Source organism: Pan troglodytes, chromosome 14 (assembly GCF_028858775.2).
Source record: "Pan troglodytes isolate AG18354 chromosome 14, NHGRI_mPanTro3-v2.0_pri, whole genome shotgun sequence".
NCBI lineage: Eukaryota > Metazoa > Chordata > Mammalia > Primates > Hominidae > Pan > Pan troglodytes.
Genome location: NC_072412.2, coordinates 115,964,241 through 115,983,898, shown reverse-complemented (window position 1 = coordinate 115,983,898; position 19,658 = coordinate 115,964,241). Strand labels below are relative to the sequence as shown.

The 19,658-nt window shown below is 47.5% G+C and overlaps 1 protein-coding gene across 2 annotated transcripts in view; it reads right to left on the bottom strand.

Moving 5' to 3' along the window:
* Window positions 1-19,658, bottom strand: part of COL4A2 (collagen type IV alpha 2 chain) — a 207,688-nt gene that overhangs the window by 149,073 nt on the left and 38,957 nt on the right. For both annotated transcript variants that reach the window (XM_063792318.1, XM_001136859.6), the window contains exon 4: window positions 7,273-7,353. In XM_063792318.1, the coding sequence (XP_063648388.1) occupies window positions 7,273-7,353 (81 nt within the window). The remainder of the gene's footprint in view (window positions 1-7,272; window positions 7,354-19,658) is intronic.

Here is a 19,658-nt window from a genome sequence, read left to right as displayed (position 1 = left end):
ACTGAACATCCAATCTCCGTTGAGTTTGGAGCCAGGGGTAGAGGGAAGATCTGGGGAGAGTGGAGAGACAGGAAACTCATAGCAAATGTGTAAGACTATTCTAGATAGTAAATTCTAGATGAAAAGAAAACACAATATAAAGTCAGGGTTTCATGAAAGTAAGACCAAGATGGGTGACCTATTGGGCTTATATATTCACAAAAAGAATATTTTCTGAAACTTGGAGCTTCAGAGCATAATGTGGCTCTTTCTTTCCAGCGAGATTTAACCATTCTCTTGAAGTGGGACTTTTAATAAATTGTGGTAGAATTGAGTTAATTATGCAGCTGACGAAGAGAGAAGCAATTACGAATTTCTGGCCCCTCCTCCACTCGCCATCCCACCCATATGATAAATATTTTATGTCAAAAGAACCATTATAACACCATTGAGGATTTGATAGATAATGGGCCAGTTTGGAGCTCACCCACAGAAAATAATCATGGGACCCAGTTGCCACAGCCCCTGCAGCGCTGGATGAGCCAGACCACCTTTGCTCCAAAGCCACACTAAAAATAACTGCATGGTTTTGAAAGTGAGTGAGAGCTATGTGTAGACAGGGCTATAAAAGCCTGGAAGCCAGGTGGTGTTTTTGCTATTTCTGACTAATTCCTTGCCCTTTCTGTGCAGCATGTAAAATGCTGGAGATTTCTTTTTCTAAGTATGCTGGGCACACCGTTAAAAAGTATCTGTCTGGAAAAATTGCAGTTGGTTTGCAAAGAGGTCCGACCAGCAGCACTGATGTTTTTATTCCACACATGCACACATCTTCAAAGAACTAAGACAGAGGCCGGGTGCAGTGGCTCGCGCCTATAATCTCAGCACTTTGGGAGGCCGAGGCGGGCGGCTCACCTGAGGTCAGAAGTTCGAGACCAGCCTGGCCAACATGGTGAAACCCCATCTCTACTACAAATACAAAAATTTCAGAACCCCTCTAGCCACGGAAACACCCACACAAAAGTGCCCATGCTGCCAGGGCATCACAATTCTCTCCTTGGGGAAGATTTAGTTTTATTTTAAAATCCTGGCTATCTACATGGAAGGGTAGGGTTTATGACGGCAATACACAATAGAAGATACCCTTGGCAAGACCGCTGCTCTCCTTAGAGAGAATATCTTGCCAATGGCTTTGCTTCATATCTGCGTGGGGCACCCTCTCCTTTCCTTCCCCGAGGCTGGGGACTTTTCTTTTTCATCTCAAGATGACCCCTCTGAGCTGACAGCAGGAGCCAAAGACAAAGAATTTTCTTGCCTTCTCGTTATCTGCCTCCAACCCCCCCCCCAGCACTCGTTCCCTCTTCTCTTGGCAGCTATTTTTGCTCAGTTTCTCTCTGGTTTCTTTTACTTTGATTTATATTGTTGAATTTAAGAAATCTGGTGAGGCTAAGGACTATTTGACCCAAGTCCAGGGACCCATAGACTGTGGGAAACTCTTAGCTACATGAAAAAATGCAGTCGCTAAACACAACTTGTTGCCCTAAGCACTCAGCCACTGCTTACTTGAGCGAGCTTGTCAATCGCAACCTTCCAGAAGCATAGTCTCCAGGCTCTCAGCTGCAGCTGCCAGGCCACAGGGGGCACTGTGGGTACTGCCTGGATGCATGCTAAGTGATGCAGAGGCCTCCACTCACTCGTTCAGGGGCTGATGACGTGGGTTCTCTTTTCCCTGTTGTCGTGTGACAGGGCCATCTGAGCATCTCACTAATTCCCAACACGGAGTTATCCAACCAGTCTTCATATTTACCAGTTTCTGGAATACCCAAGTGCCTTAGGACACAGGAGGTGCCCTGTGAAGGTTGATGTCATTAAAAAATTTGAAACAACCTATCTGATCAGAGTTTATGGTCAAAAATCAGATGTTTGGGGGGGAACAGGAACCTGGCTAAGTTACTGAAATAATGAACTAAAATTGACCTTACTTGGAAAAATCCAAGACTTTCACCATCTGCTAGGTGAGTTAACAAGCAAAGCAAAGCTGTCTTATTTGTTGACTCCGATTTCCTACCTGCCCCTCTACTGCTTTCTATATTATTAACCTTTACATTGCATGGTGCTGATAACTCTGACAGAAATTCTGTAACTGAAACTCACTTTGATGCTTCCCATTCAACTGCCTTCCATCTCCATGGTGTATAAAGAAAGAAAACTGAAAAGAGAATAGAAAAAGAAGGCTGGGTGTGGTGGCTCACACCTGTAATCCCAGAAGTTTGGGAGGCTGAGGTGGGCAGACTGCCTGAGCTTAGGAGTTCAAGACCAGACTGGGCAATATGGCAAAATCCCATCTCCACAAAAAAAAAAAAAAAAATACAAAAATTAGCCAGGTGTGGTGGTGCACGCCTATAGTTCCAGCTACTTGAGGGCCTAAGACAGGAGAACTGCTTGAGCCTGGGAGGGCTGCAGTGAAAGGTGCTAGGGGCGGGCACCTTGTTTGGTGCTGATGATTGCCTGGTATTCAGTGGAGGGATAAATCTGAGAACATGCAGTATCAATGAATCGGAACTTATCATTTATAATTATTCCAATATGCTTACTAGAGATTATTTGAAATACAGACCCTCAAATAACAATAGAGCCCTGAATCATTTGTTAAAGTTATTTTTTAATCCACAAAACAACTGAAGAGGTGGTTAGAGAGTTAACTAGGGAGCCATAACTCTTGTGTAACGAGGGGAAACTCTCTTCTCACGCTGCCTATGTTCTTCCCTGCACCCCGGAGAGCCTCACTCTTCTAGGCTGACATATGGGAAGAGGAGTACGGACACAAAAGATGATTATGCTGGAAAAAGAATTTGTCTAAGTCCCCAGACTTGAGTTTTGTTTTGGACTCTGCCACAATCTGGGTGTGAGATTTGCAGAGGCCATTTCCCTCCTGAAGTCAGTGTGCTCGTATGTGAACTACAGGACATGGGCTGGCTCCTGGCTCAGCTCCTCCCAGCTCTGCCCAGGGAGGGGAAGTGGGCCGTGCCAAGCAGCCGGGACACAGCTCCTGCCTTGCCTCTTCAGGCCTCAACTCTGTGGCTTGCTGGAATTATCTATGGGACTGGGTGGTTCTGTCTGGGAGAAGCAATTCTCTCCCTGCTGGGAGAGTCTACCACTCACCGCCCAGGGATGAACAAAGCTCTGCAAATTGACCCAAAGCTCATTCATTGGTCACGTGAGAATCCATTTGGAACTGGAATCCATAGTATGCTTGTGATTTCTGCTTCGTGTCCAAAAGTTATCCAGTGACGTACAACTTCCGATGTTGGCTGTCACCATGGTGACGCACAGATGAACTGGGGTACCATGCCCATAAAAGGCTGAGCTAGCCAAGTGCTGGGGTGTGGCGAGTCTGCAGCCAGGCATTTCCAGGGCTGTTACAGTAGCACCACAGGGAAGAGAGACGGGAGCCACCCCAGGGGAAGCTGTGGGAAAGAACGAACTATGCACACAGCCCTTTCGACAGCAAGCTCTGTCCAGCTGCTATTTTTATGTATTATCTTACTTTAAAAAAATACTATCAGTCCAAAAGTAGGGCAGACAGAGCAATGCTTCTGCAAGAGCACATTTGGGAAAATCTGTTAATTAATAAATAGTTAAGCCACATGCACCGGATTTGTAGTATTGAAACAGATGCTCTATCTTAAAAATGTTTTAATACAGTAGATGCAGCAGTCCTGGGAGTAACTGTCTCCTGTAACACACAGAAGAATATCTCCAGGAATAAGAAAATGGTAAATGGCATCACTGATCTCTTTCTTACCTTTTATCATCAGCTATTTCTATCACTTTATCGGTGAATGTTCAGGGTCTCACCTGAATTAACAGAGCAGCCTTGTGTGCTGATTGTTAACACACTCCAGTGACTGGCTGTGTGGTCCCTTGGCAGCACGGGCCTCGGCCCAGGTGAAATGACAGTGTTAAGCATCACGCAGCACCCAGAGGTACAGGTACAGCCAGATTTCAGGCCACATGAGTGCTGCGCGTGCACACTGGATCCCACAGTCCAGGCCCCGGGGTGGGGGGCGGGTATCATTTGCCTCTTTTGTACAACCCTTCAGACAGCTGCCAATCACAGCTTAATTGGATCAGTGTTGATAACCCGTCTGGATAGCTAGAGGACAGCCAAGCCCACACGGAGTTTTGGATTACTCATGTTAATCAGATTAACCAGAAGGTGTCGATTTTTCATTTTACTTGGCAAAGTATAGAAAGAGACTCAAGGTGTTTCCTTCATTAGGGACCCTGGGAAATAAAAAGGTCTCAATGCCTGTGCTGTGAATTCATGAAATCACAGAGTCTTGGGGATCCTTAGAAATCCCCTCCTAATAACCTCACTGAAAAGACCTCTGGCATCGTGTAACAGTACACTGCTATGCAGATGCCATTATATATTGAAATAATCTGAACTAGCTATGTTTACTGAAGAATCAAATTCTCCTAAAGGCATTATGGAAAATGTTACTATGTTGATTCTGCATTAAATAATCATAGAAAGTGAAAAGAACAGATCTGGTCACCTCTACTCAGTTTGTTTGGGTTCTGTTTATCTGATGACATGGAGAAGAATGCAGAGTCGCTCTAGACAGTAACTCCGTCCCACACAGCTAGTCTCACAGATATGTGTATACCACCAATTTTATCCATGCCCATATAAGGCTGAGCCAGTCAAGGGCTACGGGGTGGAGAGTCTGCAGTCAGGCATTCTCATCACTGCCACAGAAGTGTCGTTGGGAAAATCCATAGCATGAGACCCAGGGGAATTTTACATCTTGTGAAATGGCTTCCATAAACTTAAAAATTATTTAGCCTTGTTAAGTGCTGATAAATGATCTTCAACCAGCAATTTCTAAACCATAAAGTCCCCACAGCAGGCAGAGGAATGCTTAACCGAAACAAAAATAACTGTTTTGAGAATTGCAACTAATGATGAACGCAGCAGGTGGAGAGATGGGAGCTTTGATCAAAGGGGCAGGAAGCCTCCTCAGTTGTGATTTTTGACAGTGAAATAATGATCAGTCACAGGTTAGGAAATAGGATGACAGTATTTATAAAGAGGTTCCCTATCACGAACTGTGCCCATTTGATTTTGTGGAGGGGACACAGGAGAGGAGGCAGCGGCATCGCACCTCAGCCCTGGAGGCCAAGCTCCAGCAGAGGGTCGTTCTTCCTGGCAGGTAGGGATGGGAAATGGCTATGGTAGAAACTGACTTCAGGATTCAACTTGGGGAAACTCATTTGGACACCCAAGGGCTGTTATGATTTCTGATTCCAACAACATCAGGGCAATGCAGGCAAGAGTTTCCAGTTGCCTTGACAACCTGGCATTTGCCAAACGAAGGTGTAGACAAGCATGTGTCCCAGGACAGATGCACGAGTCCAGGGAATAAAGGCAAGGAGGCTGGGTCATCAAACAAAATACTACTCCCCACACCTTCACACATGCAAGATGGACTTAAACGTGCACATATAAATTATACTTTTAAACCAAGTAACACCAAGACTCAGTTTTAAAGATATCAGTTTTAAAGGCAACAGAATCAGAGATCAATCACTTTGATTGAACATATTAAATCCAATATCAGGGCAATATTTCAAATTCTGCCAGATGTAATGGTGATAATTTGGGGTACCCTTTTTTCCTCTTACTTATCTATCAGACGGACCACATCAAAGACATTCAGGGAGTGAATATTTTCAAAGTGAGAATTGTTAGCAATGATACAATTGCCAGTGCTCCCTAGTTTGTATAACTATATTGCAGTATAAATGCAACTACTTTTTTCTTTACAGAATATTTTTATGACATTTCTGCTTATTATAACTATAAAACATCATTGCTTTATATATGCACATATATACACACATGCAAACACACGTATGTACTTATAATGAACAATGAATGAAAGAAAAGATGCTTATGAAAATTAAAATTGCTCTCAATTTTGTAGGAAAGTGGTATACATTGACCCAATTTTGCATTATATTATTGTTTGTTCTAGTGGAATACAATTGTATTAAATTTCTTAGCAAAGTGTGCAATGACTTACTCAGGTAATTTAAGACACTCTCATTTCAAATGGAAGTACAATCAGGCACCGCATCATGACTTTTTGGTCAACAACAGACTGCGCTGAAGATAGTGGTGCCCTAAGATGACACCGGATCTGCCCAGCGCATGACCCACATGTTTGTGGTGGTGCTGGTGGGGACAAACCTGCTGTGTTGCTGGTTGCATCAAAGTGTGGACATGCAGTTACATGCAGTGTATGACACTTGGTGACAAGCAACTGCGTCACTGGTTTCTGCATTTACTATACTCTACTTTTTATTGTTATTTTGGAGTGTACTCCTATTTATATGTGTACATATGTTAACTGTAAAATAGCCTCAGGCAGGTGCTTCAGGAAGAATCCAGAAGCAGGCATTGTTCCCAGAGGGGATGACGGCTCCATGCGTGTTACTGCCCCGAAGACCTTCTGGTGGGACAAGATGTGGAGGTGGAAGACAGTGATATTGATTATCCTGAGCCTGTGTAGGCCCAGGCTCCCATGTCTGTTTGCTTCTTTGTTTTCAACAAAAAAGTTTAAAAAGTAAAAAAAATTTTTTTAATAGAAAAAAACATCGAATAAAAACGTAGAAAAAGAAAATATGTTTGTACAGTTGTACAATGTGTGTTTTAAGCTAAGTGTTATTACAAAAAGAGTCAAAAAGTTTAAAAAGTTTAACAGTTTATAAAGTAAAAAAGTTATAGTAAACTAAGGTTAATTTACTACTGAAGAAAGAAAAATATTGAAAACGTAAGTTTAGGGCCGCCTAAGACCCAGTGTTGATGGATCTACAGTGGTGCGCGGTCATGCCCCAGGCCTTCACATCCACGCACCCCGCACTCCCCAACGCAGACAGAGCAACTTCCAAGTCCTGCAAGCTCCGTTCGTGGTTAAGTGCCCTACACAGGAGTCCCATTTTACATCTTTTTACTGTACCTTTTCTGTATTTAGATATACAAATAGTACTGTGTCGCAACTGCCTACGTACAGGTTTGTAGCCTAGGAGCGACAGGCTCTATCACACAGCCGGGTGTGTAGTAGGCCCGGCCATCTAGGTTTGTGTGAGTACTCTCTAGTATGTTCAAGCATGTTCAAGCAATGATGAAACTGCCCAGCCACACGTGTCCCAGAAGGTACCCCGTCGTTAAGCGAGGCATGACTGTATGAGGAAGATAATATTATTTATTGTAATGCTGTGACTTACACGTCCACCTTTCTCAGGGTAGCACTGGCAGCCCCCACTGCAATCTCTTCCTCCACACGGCACATCAAACTTCTTCACACCCTGCAACAATAAAACACGAGGCAAAGAAAAGTTACCTAAACATTGCCAACTACAACATGTATTAAAATATCATCTGTTGAGAATCCTTCCAACTCTAGAAACGATTCATTCAAAACATTCAATAAGGCTTTTTTAAAAAAATAGACTAATTTTTAGAGCAGTTTTTGGTGCACAGCAAAATCGAGTGTAAGGTCCAGAGATTTCCAATATACCCCTGTCTCTCCCACCCCTGAAATCCCCCACCATTGACATCCTGCACCAGGATGTACAGGTTGGAACCAACGTGTATGCTGGTTACAATCGCCGAGTCTGCCCGCATCACCATCACCAGAGTCCACAGTTGAGACCAGGGTTCACCCTTGGTGCTGTATGTTCTATGGTCAAGGAGTCTTTAAATAGTGCTCACTAGGCTGGGCACGGTCGCTCACACCTGGAATCCCAGCACTTTGGGAGGCCGAGGCAGGTGGATCACAAGGTCAGGAGATCGAGACCATCCTGGCCAACATGGTGAAACCCCGTCTCTACTAAAAATACAAAAATTAGCCAGGCGTGGTGGCAGGCACCGGTATTCCCAGCTGCTTAGGAGGCTGAGGCAGGAAAATCGCTTGAACCGGGAGGTGGAGGTTGCAGTGAGCTGAGATCACACCACTGCACTCCAGCCTGGGCCACAGAGTAAGACTGTCTCAAAAAAAAAAAAAAAAAAAGTGCCTATAAACTGCCTGATGCCAAGCAAAGTCCTGGACCTCCAGCGTCAGGAGAACATTCCGAGAATCTGGATTCCATGTGAAGTGAGGAATCAGGAAGGAGCAGGCCTGTGGCATGCATGAGAAACTCCGGGGCATGGGCAGCAGCTCTGCCTTCTGCCTGGACGTGTGGAGCACGTGCCTGGAGAAAATGCTGGCGGGGAACCCATAGAGGTGGGCAGGAGTGGGCCACCACGGAGGGGAGGAGGAGGTGTCGGTGCAAACGGTGGCTCCCTCATGGGACACCCATCATGGTGATCAAAGGGAGGGCCGTGTGAGGAGGCGGGACTGGCAGGTGCATCTGTCGGGATGCCAAACCCTCATCTGCACCACCGATATCACTTGCGACTTCAACTGAGGGGCGTCGGCAGAGGAAGTCCACTTTCTTTCCCCTTCGCCCTACGGGACACACTTATGCTCAGTAAGGAGGAGGAATGCCGGGAAGAGGCTTTCCTCAGGACCTATTCAGGCAAGCGGGTGACCCCATTGAGTGTTTCATCAGAGAAGGAGATACAACCTTAAGTGAGTCAGTGGGAGATGGAGGGAGTTCCCTGGATGGGCAATCCCGATGGGGCAAAAAGGTGTTTCTCATCCTTGATCTCAACATCAGATCAAAGATGGACTTGGAGATTGGGCTACTGGACAAGTACCTTAGCTCTTCCTTTCAAATCGTGACAGTATTAAGCGTTTTGAGATGATGGCAATCAGAGTGACCCTCTTTTCTCCCCTTTCTGATCAGCCGAGTCTCAGCACAGGCCTCCTCTCCCCTGAGAGGTGAGCTAGTACAACCTTCATTCTACAGGTGAGCCAGTGCTGCCCTCCGCCCTATACAGGTGACCTAGTGCAGTCCTCAACCCCCACACAGGTGAGCTAGTGCAGCCCTCCCCACACACACAGGTGAGCTAGTACAGCCCTCCCCACACACACAGGTGAGCTAGTGCAGCCCTCCCCCACACACACAGGTGAGCTAGTACAGCCCTCCCCCACACACACAGGTGAGCTAGTACAGCCCTCCCCACACACACAGGTGAGCTAGTGCAGCCCTCCCCCACACACACAGGTGAGCTAGTACAGCCCTCCCCACACACACAGGTGAGCTAGTGCAGCCCTCCCCCACACACACAGGTGAGCTAGTACAGCCCTCCCCACACACACAGGTGAGCTAGTGCAGCCCTCCCCCACACACACAGGTGAGCTAGTGCAGCCCTCTCCCCCACACACAGGTGAGCTAGTACAGCCCTCTCCCCCACACACAGGTGAGCTAGTACAGCCCTCCCCCCCCCACACACAGGTGAGCTAGTACAGCCCTCCCCCCCACACACAGGTGAGCTAGTGCAGCCCTCCCCCACACACACAGGTGAGCTAGTGCAGCCCTTCCCCATACACACAGGTGAGCTAGTACAGCCCTCCCCCCACACACAGGTGAGCTAGTGCAGCCCTTCCCCATACACACAGGTGAGCTAGTACAGCCCTCCCCCACACACACAGGTGAGCTAGTGCAGCCCTCCCCCACACACACAGGTGAGCTAGTGCAGCCCTTCCCCACACACACAGGTGAGCTAGTGCAGCCCTTCCCCATACACACAGGTGAGCTAGTACGGCCCTCCCCCCACACACAGGTGAGCTAGTGCAGCCCTTCCCCATACACACAGGTGAGCTAGTGCAGCCCTCCCCCACACACACAGGTGAGCTAGTGCAGCCCTCCCCCACACACACAGGTGAGCTAGTGCAGCCCTCTCCCCCACACACAGGTGAGCTAGTACAGCCCTCCCCCCCACACACACAGGTGAGCTAGTGCAGCCCTCCCCCCACACAGGTGAGCTACTGCAGCCCTCCCCACACAAACAGGTGAGCTACTGCAGCCCTCCTCCACACACACAGGTGAGCAGTGGCTCACAGGTGAATCTTAATCTAGCTTTTCACCCTCAGCCAGCCTATGCCAGCCTGCCTGGAGCCTCCCTATTATCACACAGTTACACCTAAGGGACCCTGGACAAGGCTGGCTTCTGGTGTTCACTGATTGAAACCTTATCATGCAAGTAAAACTTACCAGATGACAGAACCCTTTCCAATGTTAAGCAAATTGTATTTTACCACAGCCTTTTCACTCTCTTCTGAGTTACGTGTCAATAGACTAAACAGGACTATCACTTGGGGACTCCCTCTGTAAGTTGTTTTGTGATAGCGGGTCTGCTGGAACCTTCCCCGTTCCTGTCACCAGCTGCATGTCCACGTGGAGGTGCAAGTGGCATGGCCAGGCCCACTCTGCCACTGCCGCCCAGCAGGGTCTTCCAGATAGTCCAGGGCAGAAGGGCAGGACACGCAGGCTTCTGACCCAAAACCTCCTGGCAAGAGTTGGCCTTGGGTTCCAGCAATGACTCCATGTTCCTTTTGTATGGGTGATTTTTTTTTTCTTTCAGCTAACAATTTTCTTCTAGAGAACTCTCATCTGAGTGTTTCACATTTTTTATGTTCTTCTTATAAATATTTACCTAATATAGTGTCTGATGCATCAGTTACTACTATAAAAAAAAAAAAACTCCAAAAAGTGGAAAGTCCCAAACCCTTCAGAGAAAACAGTACCTTGAAAGCTTTTACATTTCTTTCCAGTGATCTTTTTGTCTTGAGTGAGGTAATGAGGCAGCTGGAGTTTATGGTGTAAAAGTAAACATATATAAAATCCTCTCATGCCCTGAAAACACGATCCTAGGTATTTGCCAATTTTTTAATGGCTCCAATGTTTATCTGCAATGGGACTCATAAATCCCATGATCTGAATATGTGATTTCTAGAAATCCAACTCCACACTAAGCCAGAAAGTTTAGCACCAAAGCTCAAGACTAGATGGGCTGGCGCATTCATGCCTTTTACTACACATGAGGGAGGCATGAACAGGCGCTTGGCAGAGGTCCTCAGTTGACCCAATAATTCATTGGCCAGTTGTCTGGGAAGGGCAGGCGGGCCTCCTTGGTCTATAGGGTAAAGCATCAACTCATATCCTCCATCTGCTGTTTCCCATGCTATTTTTAATTTTGATTTTAAAGCCACTTGCCAAATCCCTCCATATAAATCAAAGGTTGAAATGATTTGAATGGTTTCAAATTGATCTAACAGACTCTTTATTCTAGGTTTACGATATTCACTGTATTTAGTTGTAGTGAGTTATTCATAACCCACTCAAAAATGAATGATGCATTCTTACTTTTGGAACTAGGACTTGTAGGCTGATTAAGATACCTCCCAGTAACACTTTTCTACATGTACCGATGGCTCCAGTGCTATATTGTGAGGGAAGGAATACCTCATTGAGAGGCAGCCCTGCTCATTCCACGCCAAGGCAGTTTCCATGGACATGCCAGCTGTGCCTGCACACACGCACGTGCATGTGTGTATGTGTGTTCCCACTGACATCTTACCTGTCCTCCAGCGAGACTCTTAGGAATTCCAACATTTACAAGAGCCCGAAGTACCACACTTTGGAATGTGAGGTCTCCAGGAGGAACAGAAATATTGACTTATTAGGGCAGGGTGTGTGCTTCAGACAGTCTCTTAAAAACTCAACAAGTCTCTGACCTGAGCCTTGGCATCCCCTGAGAAGACATGGGTCTCTGAAACAGTCTCGAGACACAAATGCCTCCCTGAGGACCTCAGAGGAGGAGTGTGAGGACTGCTATGTGGTGTCCCATGTCTGTGGCCTGGCCACTCCCTCCAGCAGAGGCATACCGACTGCACGCACCTGCTGCCACCCTGCTCTCAGCCCTCCAGCCTATCCCTTCATTTTACTGCTTAACGCAAATCAAAGACAAGCCGCGATCCTATTCTTGTCAACTCCTTAATAAAAATGATGAGTTTCCTCCCACCCTGCAGCCTCCTCAAATCTCTGCTCACCCCCTTCATGAAAAAACACTGGCCCTGGTCCATATTTTAACTTCAGTCTCCGTGAGGCCTGTTTGTCCCTATAAGGTCTGGTTTGCCTCAGTGTTCTTTAAAGAATCCTGCATGGGTCTCACCAAGCATTTGACACACCTCTTTTTACAACAATCACAGGCTCATGAAAGAAACATCAATTCAATCCTCCATTAATTTCTCATTTCAAGTCTGAATTTCCAAGGCAGCAACTGTGTAGGGCAATTCCAATGCCCAGCTCTCACTGATGCCCCCTGCAGGTGTGCCTGGCTGCCGACCCCACTGAAGCTCGCAGGGCCAGGAGGTTCCTGCAGCTCCTACTGCAGGTGTGGAACGTGCTCCAGGCTCCTGGGGTGTACTGTAGCCGTTCAGCCTGGCTGGCCAAACTCCTGTGATTGTCTGGGTGTCCTTCACCCCAAGGCAGGGAAGGACTCAAGGCCTGGCGGGACCAGTTTTACAGAAGGCCTGTGAAAGCTGGTGGGGGCACCCTACTCCCTGGAGAATGCCTGACTCTCACCTCCTCATAGGCACACAGAACCTCCCCACCCAGGGAACTCGGGACCACCGAGGAATCTGAACCATATTCGGCACCTTCCTTCAACTGCACCAGTGAGAGGACACCTCACATCCCCAATTCCAAACTAACATGACAAAGGGCAAGGGGCTGGGAGGTCCTTCATCCACGCTTTCACTTTACAAATTCATTCACTCATGATCACTGATGTGAATTTCCTCTGAGCCATGCACTGTGCTGGGCTCTGGGTATAGAGTAGGGGGCAGATTAGACATTGCTCCTGCCTGTGGCAGGTGACCAAGTAGACAAGAAGGTGAAATAAGTAAACAAACAACTAAACCCACATAATTTAAATTCTGGTAAGAGCTGCGAAGAAGAGGATGGTTAGAGAGCAAATTAGGAACAGTGGGTCCTTAAGTATTGCATTATCCTGTTCACAGAGAGGACTGGCTGTGTTCAGGCCTGCGCCCTAGGGCTCTGCTATGCTCCACTATTCCTTCTATGCCTACCTCCCAAGGCCAACCTCCCTGCCTGACAGCCTGAGGCTCTCACTGCTAGAAAGCAGAGACAGACTGGCTACCCCTAACCTCCAGGCCTAGGAGGGCACCACCTTCATGCCATCATCATCGTCATCATCATCATCATGATCATTATCAGGGAATCAGGAACATGCTGAGTTGGAGTGACTCGAAGCCCATTCTTCCTATGACTTTCAGGATGCTCCAACACTGCTGTGCTCCCCAATTTGCAGCTCAGGACTCCATTTCAATCTAGTGCCGCTTTTCAGTACCCACAGTTGAACATCCTTAGTCCCTACTCAGCTGACAGCCAGCTCAGTGGCTTCCCAGGTGCATGGCCAGGAAACTTCAGACCTAAATTCCAAATCATGGAAGGAGTTTGCCTAGGGGGATGAATCATTACTTCCCTCAGAAAATGAATGAACATTTACTGAGGACCTGCAGGCAGTCCCACCTTGCCAACTATCTCATCACACACCAACCTGGAGGCCAGACCCCATTGGACTTATCTGCTCCTTCAAGAAAGGCAGAGGAATTAAAGAAGCTGGCAGAGGCACTGTGGACAAAGGGAAGGGGCTGCTAAGTCTGATTATTGTAAGCTCTTGACATCTTTAGTGTTGTGGAACCAAAAGGAATAGTTCTGAAAAATAAATGTGAATTATAAATTTTAGGATATAAGTGTCCAAAGCAGCATAAACCTAAGAAGCAAGGTAGACTTGAAAGTCTCTGAGCTGCAAGGAAGAGATGAAGGACCGGTCATTCTTGCACCAGTTCATAGGGACAAAACCCTCGCTGGCAAGGGAGGAGCAGGGTAGAGAAAGCCACAGGCAGCAAAGAAGCAGGAGAGAAGGCCGGGTGCGGGGGCTCATGCCTGTAATCCCAGCACTTTCGGAGACCCAGGCAGGCAGATCGCTTGAGCTCAGGGGTTCAAGACCAGCCTGGGTAACAAAGCAAAACCCTGTCTGTACAAAACAAACGAACAAACAAACAAAACAAAAAAATTAGCTGGGTGTGGTGGTGCACGCCTGTGGTCCCAGCTGCTTGGAGGGCTGGGGTGGGAAGATGGCTTGAGCCCGGGAGGTAGAGGTTGCAGTGAGCCAAGATTACGCCACTGTACTCCAGCCTGGGCAACAGAGCAAGACCCTATCTCAAAAAGAAAAAATAAAAATAAAGAAAGAAACAAGAGAGAGAGCAGGTAGCAAAGAAGACACTGGACAGAGAGTTTGAGGAAGATTTACCTGGAAGTTGTACCACAAATAAAATGGGAGGGAATAAGAGGGAAACAGAGAGGAAAACTGATCAGAGGCAGGGACTTAGACACAAAGTCAAAGAGGTCATGAGTGCTTGTCTGAAGGGCAGCTGCTCTCCCAGCTGGCCCCCGCCATGGCAAGTGTGCTGTGTGGACAGGGCCCATCAGCATCACCCTGGAGCTAGTGAGGAATGCAGGCCCCACCCCACCTTTCTTGGAGTAGAACCTGCTTTCTAGCATGACTTCCAGGTTAGCACATCGAGGTTTGCAAAGCCCTACACTAGGTGGTCGGATGGGCATTGTGAAAACAGGCTTTGTTTAGAGATAGCGAGAAAGCTGGAAACCACTGAACCATCACCCTGGGTGCAACAGAAGGTAGGAGTTATTACAGGTTCAGCATGTTCCATGACTCAGTGGGTGCCTGGCATGTCTGTCCTAGAAAAGTGATGGCCCTTGGACCTTGCTTTGACCTCTGTGACCTGTGCTGCATCTGGGGTGGCTCTGAGCCCTAAGGACTCAGTGGCTGAGCCTCTAATCCCTCCAAGTGCTAAAAAATTGTAGTTCTCTCTTTCATTTTTTTAAAAATTCAAAATATCCTTCTAGAGCTCTTCTTTTTCCTGTTCTGAAACTGGTAGCCAGCATTGCTGTGCCAATTCAAAACTATAGGAATTGGAAATGTTTAGGAGCCAGTTGGCAGTGTATGTAAAGGCATAAGATGTGTTTTCCAGAAGCCTTAGATTACATTCTACTCAATTGGAATGCAACAGACATTTTTTCCAGGTGCAGAACGGGAATCTTTGAGTGAGGGATTTCTTGGTTGACTTCATATATGGGAATTCTTTTCCTTGGAGTCTTATTTAAATCTTGGCATCATTACATTTAGAAAGATGTGGAAATTGGGCTGGGTGTGGTGGCTCACACCTGTAAACCTAGCACTTTGGGAGGCCTAGGCGGTGGATCACTTGAAGTTAGGAGTTCAAGACCAGCCTGGCCAACATGGTGAAACCCTGTCTCTACTAAGAATGTAAAAATTAGCTGGACATGGTGGCTCACGCTTGTAATTCCAACTACTCACGAGGTTGAGACACAAGAATCACTTTAACCCAGGAAGTGGAGGTTTTAGTGAGCCACGACTGTGCTACTGCACTCCAGCCTGGGTGACGGAGTGAGACTGTGTCTCAATAAAAAAAAAAAAAAGAAGATATGAAAATCCATCTGTTTGCATGGATAGATTTACCATAGACATCAAATCACTCTAGATGCACAATCTAGATTCCTTGGTGAGTCTTTTACCTCTGGAAGAATAAAAGTCATGGAACCCTTTAAGGAAAACCAGGTTCTAGTTTCTTGAACCAGGCTCCTATCAGGATCAAATGCAGAATTTCTTGCTTGGAGTCACTAGCTGCCTGGCTGCCAGCAGAGACTCTGTCATTTATCAATGGGATACAGTGGAGTTGGAGCAGAGATCAAGAGTGGCAGCTGCAGGATTAAGAGGACATCCGGTCCTCCTGGTTGCTGCCCTGGCTCTTCTGTGAGTGACCCCATGACAGTGAGAAGAGAGTATCGTGTTGCCTTCACTAGGATCCTGTGCCACCAGGCAGAGGGAGAGTCCCTCCTTTGCCACCTGGGAAAAGGGTGTCCTCTTTGGTAGATGTCTGAGGAATCGCCCATCTCAAAACGTGGAGAAAACTGCCCAATGTCACTTCTCTCCATGGCAGATTGGTCCTTATATTTAGGACACTAAAAAAATAGGTTTAAATGACAACCTGAATGCCAGGAAACAAAACACATAAACAATTTAAACTCTTTGAGACTACTATTTCTCTACGACCACTGCAAATTGTCAACATATAGCAAGGGAACAAACCATGGAAATGCACGCAGCCCTCTGCAGACATGAGTATCATTTAAAGTGGATGCCATGTAGACGAACGAAAAAAAATGCTGGTCATTGTTCTCAACTTGCACATAGAAAATGAGCAGTAATCGAGTTATATGAATCGCAAGAACAGAACTCATCTGTCCCAAAACAAAGAATATTTTGTCCTCTACATGTTCCAAGAAACTTCTTGTCCGAGGAGGTCTTTTTAAGCCAATTTACCTCCAGCCAACAAGAGCCATCCTCTGAAGGGAATTTACAGATAGCTGACGATTGGATTGTGCCTAGCATCTAACCCAAATTCCCTCCACAGAGGAATACTGAAAAACCTATGCCAAGTGACAAACAGGATCAACATTACCTATTGTTAAAAAGTTATCATCCTTTTAAAAGCTAAAAAGTTATCTTTTCAAGGCAAAAAAAAAAAAAAAATCTATACAATTCTTTGTCTTTGACACAAGTCCAGTCAAGCTGGACTTTTAGAATTACTATTTTAATCAAAAAAGAGGCCAAAAGAGAAGAAAGCCAACTCGGGAAACAAGGTTCTCAGTAAAGTTCTATTAGTTTATCAAAACAGGAAATATAAGCCATTTCCGCACATGCAGCTTTAGAAATTAAGGAAATAATTCCAACATGGTATTAGCAGGGCAAGGTATATGGAAGAGGAAGTGCAGGTCACAGTTGCACCACCCAGCACAAATCCTTCTTCTATATGCCGGGCAGCAAAGCCAGCCAATTCAGCTTCCTTTGTTTAACAGTACTTCAAGGGCATCCTAAATAAATGTGTTCACTCTACAGAATGGTCTTGAACTAGTCACCAGCTCAAGATGGTGAAATGCCTGAAGGACAGGGGCGCTCCCCCACGTACAATGAATAAGCCCCATGGGCTTTTCTGGAGTGCCAGTGAGTGCCAGCAGTTATGACTGCGTCGATGCCCGTCCTCATGGAACTGAGAGACTCAGAGAAGGAGGGAGGAGCTCAGGCTGTGTATTTGGAACAGGAGAACCAGAAAGAAATGACAGTAGTTCAACGAGTTGGGCTAGACACTCTTTAGGAAGACAGACGTCCTTCCTGTCTGGAAGCAATCCTTTACGGTCTCCCAGACGAATACCTGAGGAATGGGATCATTCCCCATCCTGGTTCAACACGGCGGCAAGACATAACCAGGAGGCATGACGTTCGGTGCCCTCCCCTGAGTCATCGGCAACAAGCCCCGTGTTTTCATATCTGCACACCTATACATTTTAACGAGCAATGACCGGCCAAGTGGGCCACCTTCCATTTCTCCTCAGGCAGCTCAATGTCTGGGTGTTTTCCACACACAGTGTGCTATTGGCAGGGCCACCTCTGACAGCCGTACTTTAGTGCTGGGGCTTGGGTCCTGACGGGCAGGACCGGCTCCAGAAAAAATTCAGGAATTTGACTGCCAGGGCATGCAGTGTGTGGTGGGCCAAAGGCCAGGGCCAGAACACATCCCAGTGACATTAGTCATCCTGAGACATTTAAAGCAGGCTGAATGACAGTGGAGGGATGGCAGGCAGGGCCCCAGGTAGGAACTGCTGAGAACCCGGGATGCTGAAGAGCAGGTAGGAGGGGCCAACTGGGAACATGAATGATGTAGCAAAGGGCAAGAGTTCAGGCAGAGAAGTGACTGGTCCTTTGAAGCCACAGCATCTTCTGCACAAAGGGAGGATGATGGCACCCTTGCACAGGGCTGCTGTGAGGGTTTGGTGATGTAACTCAGCCCCCCGAGCCTTCCCAGCTAAAGGGTCACCAACGCCTGGCTCCCCGGCCTAGAGCTCCTGACACATGAATGAGAGTTGAAGCCCAGCCAACATAGTCTAAGCCAACGCTGCCTTGGAAATGCCTCGTCCTGGGCTAGAGATGATCTCAGAGCATGGGTGGGCCTGGCTTCAGGTGAGGACAGGTAGGCCATCTGGCTGAGTGAGGAAAGGGGGCTTGGCATTTCCTGACACACATCCTCTGCCCTGGCCACTTCTTCACAGTTCACACTCAGTGCCTTTCTAGAGGCGAAAAGCAGGCTGAGATGCGCCCTCTCACCAGCGAGGAAGGCAGGTGTGCACAAGGGCCCGGCATGCGGAGGCGTGGACCCAGGTGTTCGCACTTGGCAGTGAGCCACGATAAGCGCAGGGGATGAGGCTCTGTCCAGAGCCAGCCCTCCCCGTTCTTTCATGGCCTCCCCTTAGTCAACAGAGCACCCTGGCCTTCACCCCGGGAGGAGCTGAGCCCTCATTTGTTGGGTGGTTTTATTAGGTGCTGGGTGGAGACTCACATGTGCCTCATCTTGAGTCATCTGGTCTAGAAGCCTGGAACCTACACAGCAAACACCCAGGGTGTAGACATGGGCGTGGGGCCGTCGTCAGCCGTCAGGCAGGACAGCGACCAAAGGGGCTGGGTTGAGCTGGGCAGCACAGGTGACAAGCAGCCTTCGCAGTGGGCATACAGCAGGGTGCTGGAGCCACAGAACAGGGCACTGAAATGCAGGCAATTTCCATCTCGGAGCACTGGAGGGTGCCCCGTCGAAATATGAGTTGCCTGCATTTGAAGGTTTCCTTGCCTGTCTTCGAATGTCTTGGTCACTAGAGTTCTGGGGCCCCTGCTTCTCTCACTCAAAGTTACTTCCTGAAATCTGTTCCATCACTCCTGCCATAGACACTGCTCCTTATATTGTCTATGGTGACCACGGGATCAACGGCTAAGACCGCTGAAGATTTTCATTGCAATTTAGATACATTTATTAACCCATGGCTAAATTCTCCTTTGAATCGGGTCTTACTCACTTGATTTCAAAAGTTAATCTTAAATGACTTTCTGTCTGGGATTCCCAAGGCTTTGAGTTACGCAGGAAACAACGCCCCAAAAGCCTCAAACAAGAAAGAGTTCTCTTTCTTTTCAAGTATTTTGATACTGTTCCTTCAGTACCCCAGGAAAGCTCCTCATTTCCAAATTCACCTCTCACTGGCCTTCATTGCTGGCTCCTGGCCCCCAGGTTGTGAGGGTGATAGAGGCAGCCCAGGACCCTGGCTGGGGTTGCCCGGATACATCAGCAGCGCCCCGGAGCTGGGTGTGGGCAGGATCCCAAAGCCCATCTTCTTGATGTCATCATGAAGTGGACACACAGCTGGCACTATTCTGAGAACTAACACGCACCCCAGCTACCTTGCAGAAGGTGGTCCCCCTGTGCACAGGTACACATGCCCAGGCACAGATGAGATGGAACAAGACGAGAGCCTGGGTGTTGCTATCTGAGTCATGTGACTTCTGTCCCACACAGCAGCTGGGGGTGTGTCAATGGACCAATTGCCAGAAACCACCTTCCCTTGCCCCCTCTCCTTCTCCACCCCTAATATAGATGGCCACCCTTCATGTGTTTGTAAATCACTAATGGCTGTCTAGGTCGGTACTTAGCTAGGTGGGTGCTTCTGGTATTAACCCTTTAGTTGAGAGCCCATATCAGGTTAAAACGAACGGGTGA